Source organism: Atractosteus spatula, chromosome 2 (assembly GCF_055471065.1).
Source record: "Atractosteus spatula isolate fAtrSpa1 chromosome 2, fAtrSpa1.hap1, whole genome shotgun sequence".
Taxonomy (NCBI): domain Eukaryota; kingdom Metazoa; phylum Chordata; class Actinopteri; order Semionotiformes; family Lepisosteidae; genus Atractosteus; species Atractosteus spatula.
Window position 1 is genome coordinate 69,324,176 of NC_142707.1, and position 15,903 is coordinate 69,340,078.

Below are 15,903 nucleotides of genomic sequence, written 5' to 3' on the forward strand. Positions count from 1 at the left end.
ACACAAAAACGTATAATTTGCTTTTATTATTGCTATCCTACACAGTCGAGGAGTTGTAAATGTATTTTTTTCATAAGTACTTCTCCAAATTAGGTATTTTCCCATCTTAAATTGTTGATTTTTTTCCTTAAAACATGTAACACATTATTTTTAACGACATCTGTCTGGGGATTGTCCAATCTTGAGTACGGTCTGTTTATTTAATTTTCTTTGTATCTTTAACGGTGTTTGCTAATCCTGATACCACAAAGGACTGCAGTAAGTATGAGAGCGACACTGACGTATGACCCAAAAAAGACAGCATGCAAAAATACGCTTATGAAGGAACAAGTAAAGGTTTATTCCATGCTGAAAAGAGAAGAAAGGAAACACAACGTTTCGGCCGTGGAGCCTTCCTCACACGCGAACAAGGCTCCACAGCCAAAACGTTGTTTCCTTTACCTTTACTTGTTCCTTTGCAGCCTCGAAATGTTTCAAATGTTTTGTCGTGATTAGGCATAGAGAAAATTAAGCACAAGACGATAGTCAGGGATCCGAACATTTTGACCCAATACACATAAATGAAAGTTACAAAATGATATCTGTTCCCCGATTTTTGAGTGGGTGCTAATCGTCACCTCATTTGCCACACCCTCGAAAAATTGTAAAAGTTATATAAAGCCTGTCTAAGCCTCAGTTTTTTCGCGAAGTCTTGCCTCAATCCCCTGAGTGTCTGTACTGAGCCGTGTTATTACTGTGAGCCCGTTTTTCTGCATCCAACTAGTTTCTGTCTTTGACTCCGAGCCTGCCTAGTCTACAGTACCCTGTGAGCTCCTGTTTGAACCTTCAAACGCGATTGATGTAATGTACGTTTATTATTAGAAACAAATGTGATATTGTGCAAATGATTGAGGAAGAACATCTTGCTGTAGATCAAGTGTACAAATTGTTCTACTGCAGCATACCAGGATGTGGAATTTTAAGTTGTCTGGTATTATGCTTGCAGTTTTTACACACACACGATCTCTTTACAGCATGTAATAAACCTATTATTTGTTCCTTTAAAATACACAAAATACAGACAACATACAATATATAGACAATTTACAGGTAAACAAGTACAGTTAGAATTAAAAAAAACACACAATGCAGATATGCAAACAATGACCGCAGATGTTCACAAAAAAATTATAAGGTAGGTGAAGTAGGTGTGGTCCGAGGTACGTGGCCAAATGTGTCCGCCGTATAAAAATTCAAATCAAGCAATTAGACAACAGATGATACCAATCTCATTGTTTATTGAATATTACAAAAAAACATTGTCACAGGCATTCTGTTCTTTGCACATGTTTCTCCAAAACAGTGTCTATAGTGTCATAATGAACGCCTTGTTCCTCCTGCAGTTTCATCAACACAGTTTACATGATCCGATCTCGTCCGTCTGCCAGACGGGGTATTTGGCCACCAGATGTCACTGTGATGCGATGTTTCGAACGTTTCAATCTTTTTCCGATTCAATCGTTTCATTTGTTCTGATCCCTCAAAAGCCCCATTTCTGCTGTCAGTACTAAAATCCATTGCCCGCAGCGGTATCCCTGTACGAAAACAATTTCACCATAGCGATGCCATCGCAAGACCAGTAACGCCCATCTCGTCCTATCAGATAGAACGCACAACACTATCCGTCACTCTCCAAACTTCCGGTTCCGTCTCGGCAGTTTGACGTCACGACAGAAGAAAAGCCACGACCGCCGTGCAATGTATACTGTACTGTATTCTGAAAGCAATGTAGTACGAACACTGTATGTAGATTTATTGATCCGTGTAGCATGCGAGTAATATCGGCGTAGTTATTTGTTCTCAGAATATATTATTTGCTGCAATAACGGACAGCAATATCAACCGATAATCATGGCTCACGGTAAGTAAATATTACTTTTGCTCCATCATTTGGGAAAAACGGATCTCCTTTTTTAGGTTTGGCTATTTGTTAAAATGTATTGCTAAGATACAGGCTTTTTGGTTTATAGCTTCTAAAGGTAATAATTGATTGATTCAAAGAGATTTTTACAAGATTTTTTCAAATTAACTTCACGTAAGTTCATATAGGCTTCATGGTTTCAGTATCTTTTTGTTTTTGGAAGGAGGATTTTAAAATTAATTTTTTAATCACTAGTGACGCGTACCGTGTATGCATAAAGTGGCATTATTTGAAGTGTTTTAGTAACGTTATTAGTTAGTTCACTCATTTCATATCGCCTCTTTGCCGAGTTGTTCTGCACATAGAAGACCTGGGGAAACGTGATTGATGCTATACAGTATGGGGCGTTTTTGACAATGTTGGAATACTTAACAAGTAACTACGTAAATTTGCTTTTACTTAAATGAAGCTCACCTTGGCAATGCCTTTGTTAAAACGGACATCACCGCGGCAAAGTAACACGCAGGTTTTGAATAGCTGAATCCGCTGTTTTGTCTTTCAGAAAAAGTAACTGTTCTTTTCAAGATGTATTGCCTGGCAGTAATGACGCTGGTGGCGGCGAGCTATATCGTGGTGCTGCGCTACACCAGGACGTTATCGTCGGATTTGTATTTCTCCACTACCGCGGTCTGCTGTACGGAAGTTATTAAATTAATTTTGAGCCTGGGAATGTTAGCAAAGTAAGTACCGTTACGTTTTTCTCACTAATGAGTGAGTGGGTTTAACTGGCTTACCGCCTGCCCTACTTGCCACTTGAAATACCAGAGTCGGAAGATAAGTGGGCTCTTTGGCTCAACTGTGATAAGTTTCTACGCAGCCTGAACATGTAGTATATCGCAGGTAAAGCGAACATATATGGAGCAGCTTAATACCAAAGGGGCCGACTAGGAGAGGATTTGGGAGTTCTCTTTAGTTCTAAGTGAGCACAGACAAAGCAGCCGCCGAAGACAAATACCGCTCCACAAGCTTTTACTCATCAGAGACTTTATTTTCTATACAGTAGAGCTTTTCTAAGCAAGCATCTTGAATGTACCTTACCATGCATGGAAAGCACACATCACAAAAAAAATCAAATTACAAAGCTGCATATGAAAATGATGTAATCCATGACTAAAGAATTTACATTCCAGATGTGCCCTTTTTGAAGAGTTGGCTCGTGGCCAAACCGTAAGACCAAAACTATGTAGAAGTGCCTGGCATTCAAGTTAATATCAATCTTCCTGAATCAAGCAAAGGTGACAAATCGGTCAATTCGGTTGAAAGGCACCGTTATACTTTGAAAACTTGTAGATTTTCTTAATAACTGTCTACTGGGGAGTAGAGACATTTAAGGTCAGATGCTCAAAAGATGAATACCTTAGGTATGGTTTCAGGTTTCAGAAAAAATGTCAGTGTTGTGCAACACATTCAGACCTCCTCCGTGACAACTGGAATGATGTTTCTCAATTCATAGCCAGGTATAAAGTGCGAGTAAACACAAGGCGGTCGCTCTTGTTGCGTACGTGAGGGTTCAGTTCAAGTCGGGCCAGTTTTCTGTCTTTGATCATTAAGCCATGATTGGGCTGATTCAGTGTATCTAAACATACCTGTTCAGAGGGAAGCAGCACAGGTGCACACACACAGCAGTATCTGTCTCATTGTTTGCACATCTCACCTTTGTAGAACTGAACAGGTTAGTCATTGCTTGACGAGAGCAGTTTCACTGTTTCACTGTTGTTCTTCGAGCATACCTGGTCTTTACTTTGGTGGTGTCTTGGAGATGAAAAGCGATTTCAGTTGAACTTGAAATCAGAGTGAAGCACGAGGACCTGAGAAATGACAGGTGGACCCTCTCAGTGCGTTGAAAGCCCTCATTATACAAAAATGACACTTTCTGCTGCTGTATTCATACCATTGTTGTCAGGGTTTGTTTTCTGTGCTTTCTTTGTAGCATGTTTTTGCAATTGACATTTCTCGTTGCAGAGAAACTGGGAGCTTTGGGAGGCTGAGGTTATCGATCACAGAAAACATTTGTGGGAGTCCCAAAGAGCTGATAAAACTCAGTGTTCCATCTATGGTCTATGCTATTCAGAACAATATGGCCTTCGTAGCACTAAGTAATCTCGATGCCGCTGTGTTTCAGGTGGGTATGTCAGTTGATGTTTTAGCACAAATTCCATTTTACAGAAATCAAGGGCTTTCTTATTTCTTCCTCCAGTGGTCTTGGGAGCTCTTGCAGAGGGTGCTACATTTTATTTTTGTGGCCCATCTCATCATTTTTCAGTGATGGTCAATGAAAAACCACGTCACTTTTCTAGTGACCTTCGCTTTATTTTTATTTTTTACAGACAGTGTAGTCTTTGGTTCAGCACAAGTCTAGCACATCACTAAGCAGTACTTACAGTACAGATTACAAGACAGGACAATAACACAGATCTTCATTAAACAGAAAACTGTAGGCGTCACGCCCCTGCGGTCGTGCTGTACCTGTATGTATGTCTTGATTTAAAAAGTACTTTAGATGGAAGTGGGCAAATGTAACCCCGGCATCCTGGCCAAAATTCCCATTGGCCCTTACCAATCATGGCTTCCTAATAGTCCCCATCTCTGAACTGGCTTCATTACTCTGCTCTCCTCCTCACTGAGAGCTGGTGTGTGGGGAGCGTACTGGTGCACTATGGCTGCCATCGCATCATCCAGGTGGGGCTGCACACTGGTGGTGGTGGAGGGGATCCCCATTACCTGTAAAACGCTTTGAGTGGAGTGTCCAGAAAAGCGCTATGTTAGTCTATATAAGTGTAAGCAATTATTATTTATTATAAACCCAGAGATAAAAACTTAACTTTGCAGGTGAGAAGAGGTCATTCAGCCTCTTTTCATTTTCAGTTACCTATTCACCTGTGGGTTACATCCACCCATTTCTCAGACGTATTTGAGAAATTGTTATTGTTAACCTTACACCCCGATCTGCTGGTTTGGCAACCTGAATCTGAGAAGCAAGAACAAGCCTTGTGAACAGCCTTGTGAAAAGATGTCAGAAGGTCATTGGGGCTGATCTCCCAGCCCTCTCCTTCATTTATCATTCACGTGTTCTGCGTGAAGCAAAATCCATCTGCGACAATCCTTCACACCCCTTGTTTAAGAATTTCCAGTTACTCCCATCAGAACGCAGATACCGACTCCCCAACTCCAAAACCAACAGATTAAAGTTCTCATTCATACCTGTAGCCATATCGTTACTTAACACTTGACCCTCTATGCAAATATGCATGTATATTGTTGTTCCTGTCTTTGTTTTTCTAATGTCCTTCTGTACACCAACACTGCTGCTGTAAAACAACTTGCCCCCCCGGGGATAATAAAGACCCTGTCTCTCTAAAGGAGCAATGGCACTGGCTTTCACAGCTACAACCTTTTGCGTAAAGATGTGCCTCCTGGTCTCAGTTATAGAGGCGCATTGGTATTCATTCAAGTTTTTTTTTAATTGTTAAATTCCCCCTCTTTTGATTGTGAATGAATATGGTGTTCCAGAGGGGGACACGATCACTATCTAGCCTGATCTCGTCAGATCTCGGACCCTTAACAAGGCTGGGCGTGGTCAGTACTGAGATCGGAGACTCCAAACTAAAAGCATTATTTGTAAAAACAGGAATGTCAGCCCTGATGCCCTGGCTAAATTCCACCTTGGTCTTGTTCAATCTGGTCTGTCTACAGGTCACCTTTATATCACCTGGTGTAAAAGTGTAAAAGTATTCATTTGCCATTGATTTGTTTTGTCATCTTCATTTAATTAAGGGACGTCATGTGGATTAGAGTGGATTTCCAGATCTGTCATCTGTGTTCTTTTCATTAGGTGGTCTTTGGTATTAGACTCATTGTGTTCCACATGACACCTGAAACAAGTTTCTAGTTTCTTTTTGCTCTGAATTTCATGTAACTTTTTCTAAGCCTCCCTCCCCAGCGAACTCTGTAAGAAAATAAATCTCTTCCAGATAACACAATGTGCAATTTCCCCTTTGTATCAGATAACTGTGAAAACACTTATTTCCAACTACAAATCTCAGCATTCTTTCGGTTACTATAAAATGGTGCCATAATATACAACAGCTTGGGCTCCTTCTTTCAGGCCATCAGGGAAGGGCCTCATGGCAAGTAATGATCTGGATAGAGGCTGCTCAACTAAGGGCTTCTGATGGCTTGATCACTTCCCCTGTTAGTGCACAAGACTAACGTGACAGGCATAGTGACCAGCAGTGTATCACAGTTGGTAATGGAAGATTAGTTCACGTGACGCCCAAAACATTTAATCAGTAACTCAAATCTGTTTATTTTACTTATGCCTGTGCATTTTAAGACACATTTTCAAAGTGATGCGTTTCTTCTGATGCTCAATATATGATCTGTCTAAGGGACTGTGGGCTCTCTGCACATGTGTACGGATTTAATCTTGAAATCTTTGCATCCCTCCTTTCGTGGGAGGCTTGCAGTTGTTAAGCATCTGGGGAGGCCTTTCATTTGCTGGTACCCTGAGTGGGGACTGCGTAAGATTGTAGTACTGTGGCACGTTAGCAGTTGTATCTGTAGTGATGTGCCAGTGCCTGTCATGCAGGGCTGGACTTGTAGCCCTTGGCGTTAGCCCTCACTCCTTGTTTTTCTCGGTGAAGGTGACCTACCAGCTGAAGATCCCCTGCACTGCCCTGTGCACGGTGCTGATGCTGCAGAGATCCCTGAGTAAACTGCAGTGGTTCTCCGTCTTCATGCTGTGTGGCGGGGTCACCCTTGTCCAGTGGAAACCCTCAGTGGCAACTAAAGTTCAGGTACGGAGTTGGGTTGACCTGCCTGGTGGCTGTTGTGACTTTTCAGAAACGTGTGTTTGTTCGCTTTGAGGGGACTGCCGGGGAGTAAAGACGCACAAAACATGTTCCGTATGCATTGACAGATCACAGACCACACGTTTAGCTGGACATGGAGAAACATAACTTTTTTTTTAAGTGTTTATCACCTTTGAGATTTTGTCTTTAGTAAAGATATTAGATAGAAACGTGTATCTTTTCATTTCCATAATGGAAGCAGAGATGTGACCACAGTCAACGCCACTATAAATAACGTAGCAGTGAATGAATTTGTTAATTCCATGGCACAGGACTGTGGATTTAGATCTGATGACTTAGGAAAAATCCTTTCTTTAGGAACGAATGACTGACACATGGCACTATGTTTCTGTGAATGTGAGACATATTTCGTTTACAGCATTTGCCAAGAGTCAGTTCTTTAGAAGTTGTTTCTTGTTAATGGGGAGCCTGTATTTCTAGGAAATAAAAGTATTTCTTATCCACATGGAAGGTAGTGTTTGTTGGAAATCAATATGAAAGGCGTATTTTACTTCTGAATAAAACACGCATCTGTATTTGCTGACACAGTATTTGTGCATTCATCAGACTGACATCCACATACATATCACTTCAGAAAGACCAGAAGTCTGTGTTATTTCTACTGTGCTGTATCATGATGGTTTATTTCTTCATTTACAGATTGAGCAAAACCCATTTCTGGGTTTTGTTGCTGTTGCAATTGCTGTTCTGTGCTCCGGATTTGCAGGTACGTGGGCATGTTTGTTTAAATAAGGCCATTTCTTCAACGTTACCAGGCAAAGAACATTTTTAGTTCTAACACTGTTTAAGCATTTAACTGCTTTTTGTAATACCCATCAAACACAGATTCACTTTTAGAGTCAGCGTTAAAAAGCACGTGTGTCCCTGTAATTATTATTTGGAGAGCCAGTGGAATTACACAGAGATGTTGTTATCGAAATTAAAAGGAAGAACTTCATTGATTTCTGCAATGTTTTGCTCACATTACAGATGAGAGAGGATGGTGTTATGCGTTTACAAAAGAATGTTTCCAAAAGGAGCGTACTTAGCCCATATCGCCCATTTGGTAGTTAGTAGTTAAGTGATTCAAGGGTCTCATCCAGCCACATCTTGAAAGAAGCCACTTATGTACCTGTACCCTTATTTTCACTAACAATAAAAGCTTCCCCATAGAAAAATGTGTAATCAAAACTGAGAAGAGTGGTGGCAAACAACAGGACATCGTTAGTCTCATTTAGCCTGATTGGTAGTTAGAAGTTAGAAATAACTAATTAGACCAAACATGTAATTGAGAGGACAGTTTTTAATTAAACAAGGAGGCACTGGGTTCTTTAGGAACTGAGTTTTAGACCCTTGTCGAGGTGTGGATTTGGTTTATAGCAGAGCTGTATGGTGTGTATCTGCCCTTGATAACAGGTTTGTGTGCATTTGGAGTGGTTCTCCAGTGCTCTTATTTTTGAGTGTGCCTTTGCATGTTTTTTGCTCATTAAGATCTTTTGTGGAGGAGGGGCTCTTCATTTTCAGAAATTAAGTTCATAATTAATAAGTTTTATTTTCAATGACATGACACCCCTTTACACTCAACCATAAGCACATTCCGTTTCCCAGTTTAAAGCACTTAAGTTCTTGTTAAATAAACCGAGCTCTTTGCGTCTCCAGCCTCATAAGTGCGTGAAGCAGAGCTGCAGGTGATGTTGATGACTAATTCCAGAGCCTGTTTAACTCAAGTTTCATCAAGTCTTGCGGTTTCACAGATCTCGCCTAGAGTAGGTTTTTTCTTGTGGAGTCTATTTACATTGGCAGGTGGCGTACACAACGTTGAGATGAAAGTCTTTCTACAAAATGGAGATATTTATAGCATGGAATGTTTAAAATACAAAATAAAAAGTCACCCCTAGTTCAGAGAGCAATAAATGCTTTTCAATAAATGCTTTTCATGACTATTCAGTGACTGCGAATTGCTAATTACTGTTTATAGAGACATGGGTAAATTTGGAAAGTAAAACAAAAAATGAAGAGCCCTATAAATATTTTTTTAGCCACGTCATTTTTTCTCCTTGTTACTTCTGTTATGTGTATTATGTTAATTCCATGGTATTGCCCTTTAATTTCTTGAAAAGCACTCGTGACTGGTTTGCATTAGCCTGCACTGACAAGGCGATCTTCCTAAAATGTGTGTCTGTATTTTTGAATACCCCTGTCTGTGGTTTGTATTGTTCAATCTTTAAGTAGCTGACATGAGTTTTCGCTTCAGTTTTGTTTATTGGTGTTGTTGAAATAATTGCCCTCTGGTCTTTTAGGACTATACCATGGTTAATAGTTCCATGCTGTTGTGACTAAAGAGCCTGATACCTCTCTCTCTGCCAGGGGTCTACTTTGAAAAGGTTCTCAAGAGCACAGACACCTCCTTGTGGGTGAGAAACATCCAGATGTACCTGTCTGGAATTGTGGTCACTCTGATAGGAGTCTTTGGGACAGACGGAGCCGCAGTGATGGAGAAGGGCTTCTTCTTTGGCTACACACCATGGGTCTGCCTTGTCATTTGTAAGTTACTTTCCAATACCTCAGGTATTCGGGTTATTGTTTTGGCATGTGTTCCACGATGAAAATTAAAAAAAAAAAAAGATCAGTATTATTTTTGTGCTACAAATTCTTTACATTATAGTATTTTACATGACTGTTATTATTCACAGCATTTTATTATAGAAGCTAAACCCTGAGGTCCTGCTTCTTTTGAATTGGCGGTGTTAGGAATTAAAGCTGCAGTCTGGGCTTCTGACTTATAGAAGGTGAACACATTTTATTACAGATTTTCTCTTAATACCAAGGAGATTCAGGCTTTTAGCAATGATAAGCTGTGACCGATCTAACTGTAAAAACATACTGACATGGAGGTTATTCTAAAACAGATCAACAACAATAGAATAATCTTTACTATCAATTTTACAACAGTTTCAGTTTTTAAAGCTTTTAAATTGATTCGGTCAAGGGATCAGAAGTTCTAGTGCCTTTAAAATAAGGTGGTTTGCCCACGCAGTGTTGCTTAGCCTATTAATTCCAGCTTGTTGGGCTGATGCCCCATGGGATGACATGTTATATTAATTAACAGCTTTCTACCCGTTTGAGCATCAGCCTGATGCAACAACACATCCCTTCGTTATCAGGAAGCCAGCAAACTAGCCTATCCCAGAAGCACAGGGCACGAGGCAGACGACAACACCCTTGTCCTTGGCCTGACTCCTGGGCGCAGCAGCAGTCAGAGACAGAATATCTGGCAAAAACCCACACCGATGTGGGGAGACCATGCGAATTACACACAGGACTCCTCAGGCCAGATTTGAGCCAGGAACCCACTCACCACTCACCTTAAACGCAAACGTTTAGCAGCATTGTGTTAAAATCTTCACATCTTCCTTTGTGATTTATTTCACTGGGAAAAGGATTAACCAGAACATGGTTACCAGGAGTGTATTAAAAATATTATGTGATTTTATCTGGTGTTCAGCGATGGATTAGGCGGGATCTTATTGTTAGAAACCTAAATGGACTTTCTGTCCTCATGTGCAGTAAACCTAATCATCACCTTGTCTGCTCTTAAGTTCTTTTTATGTCTACTTAGTGTCATTGCAAGGAAAGATGGGCACTTTTCTAGTCAATTTTATTCTTGCAGTATGTAGAACTTTTCAAACCGGAGCGTTCTCACTTAACGTAAGTTATACATTTAGAAGAAGTTTTGGGAGCACAAAACAACTTCAAGTGGGTTCTTACAACCCCCTTGAGTGCAATATGTTTTGTGATGTGTTATAAATGTTACATGTTGTTATGTGTTATACTGTACATGTGCAATAGAGTGATGCGCAATGTTTTTTTTTGTTTGTATTCTATTTAAATGTACAGGAGTGCTGGGTGTCCATAAAAAAACTCCCTCAGGGGACAATAAAATCATATCTATCTTATCTTGAAAATACCATGTGCAATTACATGTTAAATGTGTCATTGAAAGAAAGAAATAGATTCCGAATTGGAAGACTATTGAAAAGATGTACGTTTCGAGGATTCCAGAGACGCGGGGCTGCCAGTGAAAACGCTCGGGCCCCTAACCGTACGATGCGCAGTCCCAGAGCCTACTGCCAGTGTGGGCCGTGTGGGGATAGCAGTTCCTGAAAGTACACAGGACACGGACCGTGTCGCGCCTGGTCAGCCAACCAGAGAATGTTAAAGTCTGTCCTGTGAGAGGCTGGCAGCCAGCGAAGGTTTTCCAGCGCAGGACAGTTATATTTGGATTTTGCGTACCTGGGAATGACAAAGCTGATTACTTTTTAAAGTCTTTTATTGTTGTAAATCGAGTGTGTAGTTTTAAGAGATGCTGACAAACGGGTCCTTTGTTGCAGTTCTGTCCAGTGTGGGCGGCCTGTACACCTCGATAGTGGTGAAATACACCGACAATATAATGAAGGGCTTCTCTGCGGCTGCTGCCATCATTCTCTCCACCATCGCTTCAGTGACCCTGTTTGGTTTACAGATCAGTGAGTAAAGCGACTGCTGTCTTTTTCTACTGAATATTTTGTGTACTGGTGTGTCGTTTGGCCTGGTTGTCTGCATGCAGCATGTTCTTCAACGCAGTAACTTGCTGCACATAGATAACCGGGCATAATTAATGCACGTTTTGTGTTTTAAAATTTGAGGTTGGTGTTCTTGTTGGCTGTTGATGTGGTTGTTTGAGGAGGATTCTCAGTCTTTGCCATTTTTTTTTTACTTGCACTTGAACAGGCTTTGCCCACTATACGTCAAATCCTCTTTTTTCTCCCCCAAAATGTCATGTTAAAATTGGGCAATACGTTTTCACGCCTTCTCCCTTCCTCTTGTTTCAGCTGCTACCTTTGCGACCGGGACTTTGTTGGTGTGTATTTCCATATACTTGTACGGCTTGCCGAAGCAAGACACGACGAAGCTTGTGAGGGACGAGGTGGACCGGGAGGCGAAAGCCAAGCTGATTGAGGTGTGAGCGCAGCCGGCAGTGTGGCGAAGGACAAGTGACGGAGCTCCGCGAGGGAGGAGCCAAGTCTTCACCCTGCTGCTCGCCGGACTGACGGTTCCTTACATAGCAAAACAAGCAAGGAAGGAACGGCCACTTTTTTTTATCCTCGCGGTAAATTATTTTTGGTGTCGTCGAGGAGCGGAGGAGTACGGTTCCCTTTTTTTGTGCTTTGAAACCTGTTTTTTTATAGTTGCCATCGTTTTTTATCATTGAGAGATGAACGACGCGTTTTTTCAACGCCACTCCTTATTTAAACTCTTTTTCAGCTGGTGTATTAGAAAGGGCTGAGTATTCTTCACATTACAAGGAAACATTTAAAGCCTTAACCGGAAAAGCATATCAATATCGCGAACAGCTGCCAAATTCGGGCAGTTCCTGAGTCACCTAAGGCAGTTTGCCAAGCGCCCAGCCTCTGTGGGCAGATAGCAGTGACGTCTCTGGATTGACATCACTTTGGTAGCTCCCTGGATGGTTCACGATGTATTCTCAGTGACCCTAGAGGTTAGCAAAGAGAGATTTAAGCAACACATTCAATACCATATATGATACCATTCAGCATTATAGTGTTATATTTTGAAGACCAAATCTCTGGAAATGACAAACAAAATTCCGGCTTCCACCAGTAAGCAACCACACCTGAATCTCTAGAGTAAGAATATTGCTCGTCGGGCATCATTTTGTAGCGAGAGAAAATCAGCCATGTAGACAAAAAGGATATTAATCTGTATGGAACAATATGTGACTTTTGTGGCTGCTAATACCTCATCTGTTCCAAAACATTTGCAAAAAGTACATTTCGGCTGGACAGATGCACAGACTTCTAATGCGTCTGTGCAGCAGGAAACCCTCACACATTTACATCGTGTGCACGCCTTTGTTGAAATTGTGTGACGCCTGCGGTGTTACGAGTCAAGTCTTTGTCCTCTGGGCTGCCGTCACATTCGAAGAGACGGGGATACTCGGAGGAGGCACGGGCTGTCTAGGAGCAGAATCCGGGACCCCTGCCCCAGATAACACTGTAAATAGAGCATCTTAAAGATTCAGAGAGTCATCGACTTGAAAAGAAGCAGGATTTTTGTTGTTTGTTTTAGATATAGGGGGCCAACACTTTGCTTAGCAACTTTATGTGCGATCCAGAAAAGAGCGATGTATTTAATTCTGGTTTCAGATCCCTGTGGAACTACAGTGGTGTCTGTCCAGTAACTGAACACTTGGGTGCTCTGATCCAGTGGATGTTCTTGTATTATTAAGCAAAAGAAGACTGATAAGCCTTTGTAATGGCTTTTTAAAAAAAAAACCTTCAACAGACCAAGAATAATAGGTGTTTTGTTAAAATAATATATTACCTTTTGAGCATGAATCATGAAATGCAGTCTGTCGCCGGGAATCAAACAGGATTGATATCCCAGACATGAAGTTTGCTGTTCAGCTCTGAACACAGACTGGATTATCCAGACACTGAAGCGTAATTGAATACGCCAAGATTTCTGGTCAAACTATCGCAGTATAACGTCTGGGATTTTGAAAGACTCTGAGCAGGGGGGAAGTGTGCAGGTTAATAATTGTACAATTGTCACTGTTTTAAATGTACGCCGTTTGTTGCCAGACTTAAGGCAGGTTAAACAAGAAAACCAGTTTTAAATAATTGGAGACAAAATAGTGTCTTTTGATTTAAAAATGAATTGATATTCTAAACTTAATGCAGCAATTGTCACTGGAGGATTTTTATGTTGAGCAGGGAGCAGCAATCGTTAAACTATAACATACAACCTGGCACATATTTTTATGTGTAATGGAAATATTTTGAAACATCGCCGTTCAGTTATCAGTTGATAAGCTTCTCAGTGTTTCCCAAATCACTGCTCTTCTGAACTGCAACTGTAATTATGATTTCCTGTCACCAAATGCAGTAGCATTCACTTTAATGGCACTGAATAACTCTATATTTTCTCCAGATAAGTTAGTTAGAGTGACGACCTGGCCTGACGTTTGCACTATTGCTAAACAAAATCTCAGGCCAGCTGTCTTGTTTCACTGGGGGTTCCTGATAAATAAGTCGGCCAGCACACCGGATACAATAGCACTCTTGTCCTTACTGAGAGGAGGAAACGTTTTGGACTCTCAGCATGGCTGCCAGCACAGCATCCTTTTCTGGAAGTCACTGTTTCCGTTTCCAGTTTCCACTTCCGATTTTAACCGGTTCTTAAATGTTAAGACAAGTTTCAGTCATTTTTGTTTTTCAGTAAAACCTTTTACCACCGATATATGGCTATAAGTGGACCAGTCATGTATCTTTTTCTAAGAGTTCTCCACTCGATATACTCTGCCAAAGAGCTTGCTTTTGCCCAAATAGGCTCAAGTGGCCATTTCATACAAATAGAGAAATGTGACATTCACTGTTAAGTACTAAATTGCTACTCCTTTATCTTTAAGCCAGTGGTTCCCAACTCTGGTGATAATTGAGCCTAATTAATGTCACTTAATCCATCTGCTTGTTTTTTTTTAGGCTTATGACTTCTGCACTGTCCTGGTTTGTTCTTCAAGTATAGTCTTCCTAATGTCCTCTGCATACGTAATGTTACACTTTCCTCAGCGTGTTAAGCTTTTGCTACTTTATTTCTATCTTTATATCTTTGCTGCTGGATGCTGCACACTGGTGGTGGTGGAGGGGAGTCCCCATTACCTGTAAGGTGCTTTGAGTGGAGTGTCCAGAAAAGTGCTATATAAGTGTAAGCCATAATAATAATTATGATATACAGATATGGCTGGTAATATCAAGACATGTCACAGTCCCACAATGAGCGTTTCCTTTTTTCCCTTCTGCAGAGGACAGATTGGTTACTGTTCTTCTAAATTTCCCAAATGAGTGGAGTTTTTTTCAAACTTAGAAAGTGGTAAAGGGTTGATAACATTTACAGCATTTAGCACTTAAACAAATTTCTAAATCTGTTCAGTCAATCAAATTTAAAATTTAAATTGATTAGCCTGTAACTCACAGAAGACCAGGGTTGAGAAACACTAGGTTGGCTGCAAAATATTTTAATTATGGTTTTAAATTCATTAGAACAGAATTGTTAAACTTAAAATCTTAAGTTTGTTCACTGGAATTTTGCCTAATTTTCATTTTCAAAGCTAAGCATGGGACCTCAGAAACAATGACCAGCTTCACAAACACAAATGTGACCACAACCAACACGTGCTTCTGAATAGTCTGGCCCAAAAGGAAAAGTCACAAGAGAGAACGACCGTGAGCTTAAAGCCTGGGGGGCAGTGTTTAGTTTTTTAACAAAAACGTACTTGGGATGGTGGGCTGGAGTTTCAGGAATCCATGGAGTAGTTTCCACAAGGCTTTGCAGAGCTGGATATCTCATGTCTAATTAACCCTGGAAGTGGACCAAAGGGGAGCTGGTGTGATGGGAATCTGGTGGTCTTGCTTGGTTTCATGTTTGGCAGGAGTCTTGTTTTTCGGCTTTGTAGTGGGTACAGCACCCCCTGTCGAGACTTCTGTTGCAACTAACTGTAAATTTTCATATTGAGAGGGTGGGTGCGGTGTTTTTAGAATACCCCTCTTTACTTGCATAACTGAAAACAAGTATCCCCAATTTACAGTACAAAAAACCTAAAACAAGTGCTCTTGTTCACATTTAAGGTTCTGATTTCACTGTACTTGAAGCACCTTCCTGGATGCAGCAAACCCAGCCTTGATGGGTCATATTCATTTTATCAGATCTCTGGAAGTGATCAAAAGCTATTTGCGGTTTTCACATGACACCTATTGATCTATACTAGCAGGCAACTAAGCTGTACCTGGAATCACAGAAACATGGCTAACATGAAATAAAGAAGATGAAAAACAACTTTAGTGCACACTGTTCTGGAGACAGGAGAGAAGAGGGGGAGATATAGCACTATATAGCTTTAAAAGAGTATTCAAGTGCAGGAACTAAACATAGGAGAAGCAAGAATGTATAAAAGTGAAACTGGTCAAAAAATACCAAAAGTATAGTGTTAGGAGTATGCTATAGACCACAAACTATAATTCAGCACTGTACTCT

The 15,903-nt window shown here is 40.8% G+C and overlaps 1 protein-coding gene across 1 annotated transcript; it reads left to right on the forward strand.

Moving 5' to 3' along the window:
• The first annotated feature begins 1,695 nt into the window (after window positions 1-1,695).
• On the forward strand, window positions 1,696-15,070 carry slc35a1 (solute carrier family 35 member A1). The gene is made up of 8 exons (XM_088931321.1): window positions 1,696-1,900; window positions 2,463-2,640; window positions 3,923-4,082; window positions 6,604-6,756; window positions 7,471-7,537; window positions 9,178-9,354; window positions 11,202-11,336; window positions 11,682-15,070. The coding sequence occupies exons 1-8, from the start codon at window positions 1,891-1,893 to the stop codon at window positions 11,813-11,815; spliced, it is 1,014 nt and encodes a 337-aa protein (XP_088787447.1). The 5' UTR covers window positions 1,696-1,890; the 3' UTR covers window positions 11,816-15,070.
• Window positions 15,071-15,903: the final 833 nt, after the last annotated feature.